The sequence below is a fragment of the Serinus canaria genome, chromosome 1 (assembly GCF_022539315.1).
Source record: "Serinus canaria isolate serCan28SL12 chromosome 1, serCan2020, whole genome shotgun sequence".
Lineage (NCBI taxonomy): Eukaryota > Metazoa > Chordata > Aves > Passeriformes > Fringillidae > Serinus > Serinus canaria.
In genome coordinates this window covers 51,447,387-51,452,977 of record NC_066313.1, presented here as the reverse complement: position 1 = coordinate 51,452,977, position 5,591 = coordinate 51,447,387, and the positions used below count along the sequence as shown (strand labels likewise).

Sequence of the window (5,591 nt, the reverse complement as noted above, 5' to 3'; positions counted from 1 at the left end):
TCCGGGACGCTGCCAGCCGGGAGCCGCTGCCCGGCTGGTCCCGCCCCGCCGGCCGGGAACCTCCCTTTCCGCCGGGAAGGCGACGCAGCGCTGCCCAAGATGGTGGCGGGAGGGCTGTGCCTGTGTGGACTCCTCAGGTACCGGGGTGCGGGGGCGGCGCGTCCTGGCGGCGGGCAGGGCGGGCGGGAGGCGGCCCCGGCCCGGCCCGGCCGCGCTCCTCCGGCCCCCGGGGCGGGCCCTGCCCGGCTCCGCGCTGTGCCGCGGGCTCGGATGGGTTAATGTGCTTTTCCGCCGCTCCCGGCCCGAAATGAAAGTGCTTCCTTATGTGCCAGTCGTGACGCGTGGGTCACTCCTTCGGTAAACGGGAGCGGCTGAGTACAGGCTGTTTGTCGCAAGGCTTAGCGGCACAGCGGGAGGAAGCAGGCGCTGTCCCTGCGAGTCTCCAGGGCCAGGAAACCTCCCGCTACAGGGTTAGCGGAGCTGCCAGGGAGGCGGTGCAGAGCGAAGGGAGCACCCCTGACCGTGACTGAGAGAGCAGAGCGAACAGCTCTCTGCACAGAGAGACTGCACAGGGCTGCTCGGGACCGCTGGCATCGCTGTTCCTGCCTCCGGGCAGGGGGAAGTGCAGGTTGGAATGGGAGATGCCTGGCCCCAGTAACCCGGCACCAAAGCAGTTCACAGTAGAGCGAGCCAAACAGGAGATTGGGTGGGAAAAAACTCTTTAAAAAAAAGTCCATTTGGAAGTCGCTCTGCTGGTTGTGTATTGCCAGGTTGCTAAGGGCATGCAACTTTTACAAAGTGCACGTGGAGATAGATAACACGTGTAGGGCATGAATAAACAGTAATAAATGATTACAAGGTAACAACAGTGGGAAAAGTGATCTTCGGATAAACAAAGCAGAGTAGTGATTTAATTTCTGTAATTGTCAGTCATGCACAGTGATGATTTCTGAGATTAAAAGAACTCAAGAAGTTGTCAAACTCCCTGTAGCTCTACTTTCAAGTCCTTCTCTCTCAATGCCATACACGGTAATTCCTTAAAGCAATTATGTATTTTAAAATTTCTGGCTTGTTTCAGATTGCTGTGCTCATTGTTACTCCCTGCATTATTTCTAAGTGGAATTTTGTGCATCTGCTTGGTGGTACTGCTGTGGGGAGTACGGCTCTGGATACAAAGGAAGAAACAGTTGAGCTCAGCGGGAAGAGATGGGAAGCGGCCACTGCTGGTGGCCTTTTTTCACCCGTATTGCAATGCAGGAGGTGGAGGGGAGAGAGTCTTGTGGTGTGCCATAAGAACGCTCCAGAAAAAGTAAGCATATGTGTTTATCAAACACCATATTTCATTCTCAGCTTCTGTTGCTATTCTTCATGCATATGTTGGCATTTTACATATTTAAGTAGGTGTCATTAATCTACTGGTCTTACATTTTATTTTACATCTAAGTTTTATGTGCTTACATTTTACTTCATTCCTTTAGATTTTGGTACTCCTGATGTGGCACCTTTCACTTTTTTCCTTTCTCTCCTTCCTCCTCAGTTTTCCACTACTGGTATGGAACTTTCATCTTTATACTTGTCTCTTGGTGCAGGAGGCAATACAAATTAATACCTAAAGTGGATTTAACATGGGCACATACATTGATCTGCCATCATTTGCATTTTGCTCATGCTGGACACTAGACAGGTATCTCCTAATGTAGAGCAAGGAGTTCTGAAGTCCGTAGAATAATACTGAGCTCCTTTTATGTTTTACTCAAAATATTCCCCAAGTTCTCAGCCCTATGTTTTTCTGCAGATCAGAAGAAACCTGTGGGAGTATAAGGAAAAGTATTATTTAGTTAAAATAATTTCTGGGCCAGACATTTGTTCTCACATTCTTCTTGAGTACTTTTAAGTGGATTGTATTTTAGTTTCTTGCTGAAAAATATGAAGAGAGGAATATATGGAATTATTTTTCTTTATTCTTACAGGTACAGAAATGTAACGTGTGTTGTTTACACTGGTGATAGAGATGCCACTGGAGAAGAAATAGTAGAAGGTGCTTTCAGAAGATTCAATATTAAGTTAATCCATCCTGTGAAGTTTGTATTTCTAGAAAAACGCTTCCTTGTAGAAGCTTCTCTTTATCCTCACTTCACTTTGCTGGGACAAAGTTTAGGATCAGTGTTCCTTGGCTGGGAAGCTCTTCTAAAGTGTGCTCCTGATATTTATATTGACTCAATGGGTTATGCCTTCACAATTCCCCTCTTCAAATACCTGGGAGGTTGTCGTGTCGGATGCTACGTCCATTATCCCACTATCAGCACGGATATGCTCTCTGTGGTGAGGAACCAGGATACCAGGTTTAACAATGCTGCCTTCATTACAAGCAGCCCTCTCTTCAGCAAATTTAAACTTGCCTACTACTACTTCTTTGCTTTCATGTATGGGTTGGTTGGTTCCTGCAGTGATGTGGTCATGGTGAATTCTTCTTGGACACTGAATCACATCCTTTCCCTCTGGAGAGTTGGGGCTTGCACTAGTGTCGTGTATCCACCATGCGATGTTCAGGCTTTCCTGGATATTCCTCTGGAAGTGGAAAAGAGCACCAGTGAATATTCCATTGTTTCTGTCAGCCAGTTCAGGCCTGAAAAAGATCATCCTCTGCAAATCAGAGCCTTTGCTAAATTGCTGAAAGAGAAGAGAGTGGGGCAGCAGCCATCACTGAAGCTGATCTTAATCGGCGGCTGTCGAAACCAGCAAGACGAAGAGCGTGTAAATAACCTGAAACGTCTGTGTGAAGAGCTGGGAGTTAGTGATGATGTGGTGTTCAGAATTAACATTCCCTTTGAGGAGCTGAAGAGACACCTGGCCGAGGCCACCATCGGCCTGCACACCATGTGGAATGAGCACTTTGGAATAGGTCAGTACATTTCCTGAGCCTTCAGCTGCTTGTCCCTAGGTGTCTAAGCACAGAGGTCTGCATGTCAAGCAGGTGTCCAGCTCCTGTTCCCGTTGGAGGCAGTGTAGCTGCCATAAAGCCTACAGGACCAGTGCAGATGTGGTGCAGATGATGCACCACTAGGTGCTACTGTAGTGCAAGCTGAAGTGCTGTAGTCATAGGCTGTTAATTCTGTGCATCCTCTGGTCACCTGAGCACAGAGCTAGTCCCGTGTGTGCTGCCCAGGATGTCCTGCTGACCTCCAGCTGTCTCACTGCAAGGTCATGGGTCACCCTGTTGTCCTTGGGTTAGGTTTGCCAACCTTCCAGAGCTTCAAGAGGCTGCAGGTTCTTCTCTTCCAGCACCTTAAATTGTGCCCTGGTGGCTCCACTGACTGCAAGGGGAGCTTAGAGACAGTTCATGTGTAGACATCCATGTTAGAGATTTTGGTTGTGTTTCATCTGCCTCAAATGCCACTTGAAATGTCCAGGGTATGTCACGGGGCTCCAGCTGCTGTTTCAGGGGTCTGAGTCTCCCACAGATCCTGCTGGGACAAATAAGCCCTCTGTAGATGCCACCAGGTACCTTTGGTCATCTCATTGCATTAGGCATCTCTGCTGAGGCAAATGTATGAAGCCCTTAAAGTGGCTGTAGGATGGAGCAGAATGTCAGAGAGGAGCTGGGACCCAGAATTAAGGTACGGGGCTCTGTTTATTTGGATTAGATTAGTCCTGACTTTGAAGGGAGTGCCATTTTGCCCATCTGTTATAAATCTACAGCAGTCAGAAAAGTTAGTAGCCAAGCAGATGGATTACATACTCTGCTATAATGTGCATAAATTGCATTTAGTGTCTTCAGACTTCAGTAGAAAACAGGTTAAGTATCAGGAGTAGTGGTTTATGGTCTGTAGGAGCTTGATATAAAAAAAATTGACACTGAAGTGTCTCTCAGAAGCAATGGCAAAATATTGCAAATTATGTCTTCTCTTTTTTTTTTTCCTCCTACAAAACAGTTAAGTCAATTTTTTTTTTGAAGTGATATAATCACACTATGATTTTGAATTTGAGCAGGATTTAAACTTCATCTAACAGGCTTTTTATGTGTAAGAAAAACACATTCCAAAACTTCGGAGCACTATTTACAGTAGGCAATATTTGAGCTGAGGGAATTGATAACAATCAAATCAGAACTGAGAAGAATCAGCATTTCTGACGTCTGTTCTGGAACCATGGAGGAGAATTGAAGTTGCTGTGTACATTATACTTTGTTCCTATCCCACAGCTTTTGGCTGAGGAAAGCTTACTGATTCCCATTTCATTTAAATTTCTTCCATCAAAAATACAGATAACAATCTTTACTAGTGTCTTGCTGAGTTGTCAGAAGCTATTAAGATTTGTTCATCTGCAAAATACTGAACTTTGGAATATTTTCTGATTGGAATGGGCATAGTCAACTTTTTTCTCAGTATCTTTCCAAACATTTAAAATCAGGTATGTTACAAGACCCACAAATTAACCAGTTATATCTGATACCTAATTTCAATTTTATGTGCTTAAGAGAAAGTGTCATTACAGTCCTTAGAACTGAAAAATTTAAATTTGTGTTTCTTATGGGACCGTTTTCGCTGTATTTTTTCCAGCTGATTTGGAATGGCAGTCTGTAGTGAATTTTACTGTTGGTTTAACTTTCCAGTGTTTTCCAGAAGGTCAAAGCACATGATGTGCAGACTCATCAGCATTTTTTGTCTCTCTTACAGGAGTAGTTGAATGTATGGCAGCTGGTACAGTTATCCTGGCTCACAATTCTGGTGGCCCCAAATTGGACATCGTGGTACGCCATGAAGGACGTGTTACAGGCTTCCTGGCAGAAGATGAGGAGAGTTATGCTGAGACAATGGCTTACATCTTTTCTTTGTCTCCTGAGAAAAGGCTGGAGATCAGAGAAAGCGCTCGTCGCTCTGTGCACAGGTTTTCTGACCAGCATTTTGAAGACACATTCCTGTTATCTGTGGAGCCGTTATTTAAATAAGTGTATAGAAGTAAAAATGAACATGAGTAAAATTAACTTTTTATATTTGACTGTGTGGCACATGTAAATATATCTAAGCTATGATCCCTTGGTTCCAATCAATAAAGGTTGTTTTTCTTTCTGTCAAGCTGTCTGTTTTATGTACAAGAGACTTTTTGTTTCCTGGGAAAGAAATGCTTCTGTGTTAACTACATGAGATTTTGGACTTAAAAACCATCTGGATTCACAAACCATGCTAGTGCTTCGGTAACAGAACTACATCAAGAAGTTCTTTTATTTATCAGGAACCTCTTTTATTTATTGAATATTTTCAGTCTTTACCTGTTTCATGACTGTCTTTTGAAGTAAACATATTTGTTTTATAGCCTTTGTACCTAGAATTTATTTTTTTTCCCAGAATCTACAGTATGCCTGTATTTGGCACTGGTGAGGCTGGACCTCAAATACAGTGATGTTTTGGGCCCCTCTGTTCAGGAAGGGTGTTGAGATGCTGGATTGTGTCCAGAGAAGGGCAGTAGAGCTGGTGAAGGGTCTGGAGCACAAGTCCTGTGAGGAGCATCTGAGAAAGCTGGGGGTGTTCAGCCTGGAGAAAAGGAGGCTCAGGTGGGACATTGTCACTTTCTACACCTGCCTGAAAGGGGGG

At 44.9% G+C, this 5,591-nt stretch overlaps 1 protein-coding gene across 2 annotated transcripts; it reads left to right on the top strand.

The window, feature by feature from the left end:
* Window positions 1–5,075, top strand: ALG11 (ALG11 alpha-1,2-mannosyltransferase). Of its 2 annotated transcripts, none has more exons than XM_030235077.2 (4): window positions 1–137; window positions 1,079–1,309; window positions 1,971–2,902; window positions 4,677–5,075. In XM_030235077.2, exons 1-4 carry the CDS (start codon window positions 100–102, stop codon window positions 4,946–4,948), a joined length of 1,473 nt encoding a protein of 490 aa, XP_030090937.1. In that variant the 5' UTR covers window positions 1–99; the 3' UTR covers window positions 4,949–5,075. The 2 variants fall into 2 exon arrangements, with proteins under 2 accessions (XP_030090937.1, XP_030090938.1); XM_030235078.2 differs by having other exon boundaries at window positions 37–137; window positions 1,118–1,309.
* The last annotated feature ends 516 nt before the right edge of the window (window positions 5,076–5,591 follow it).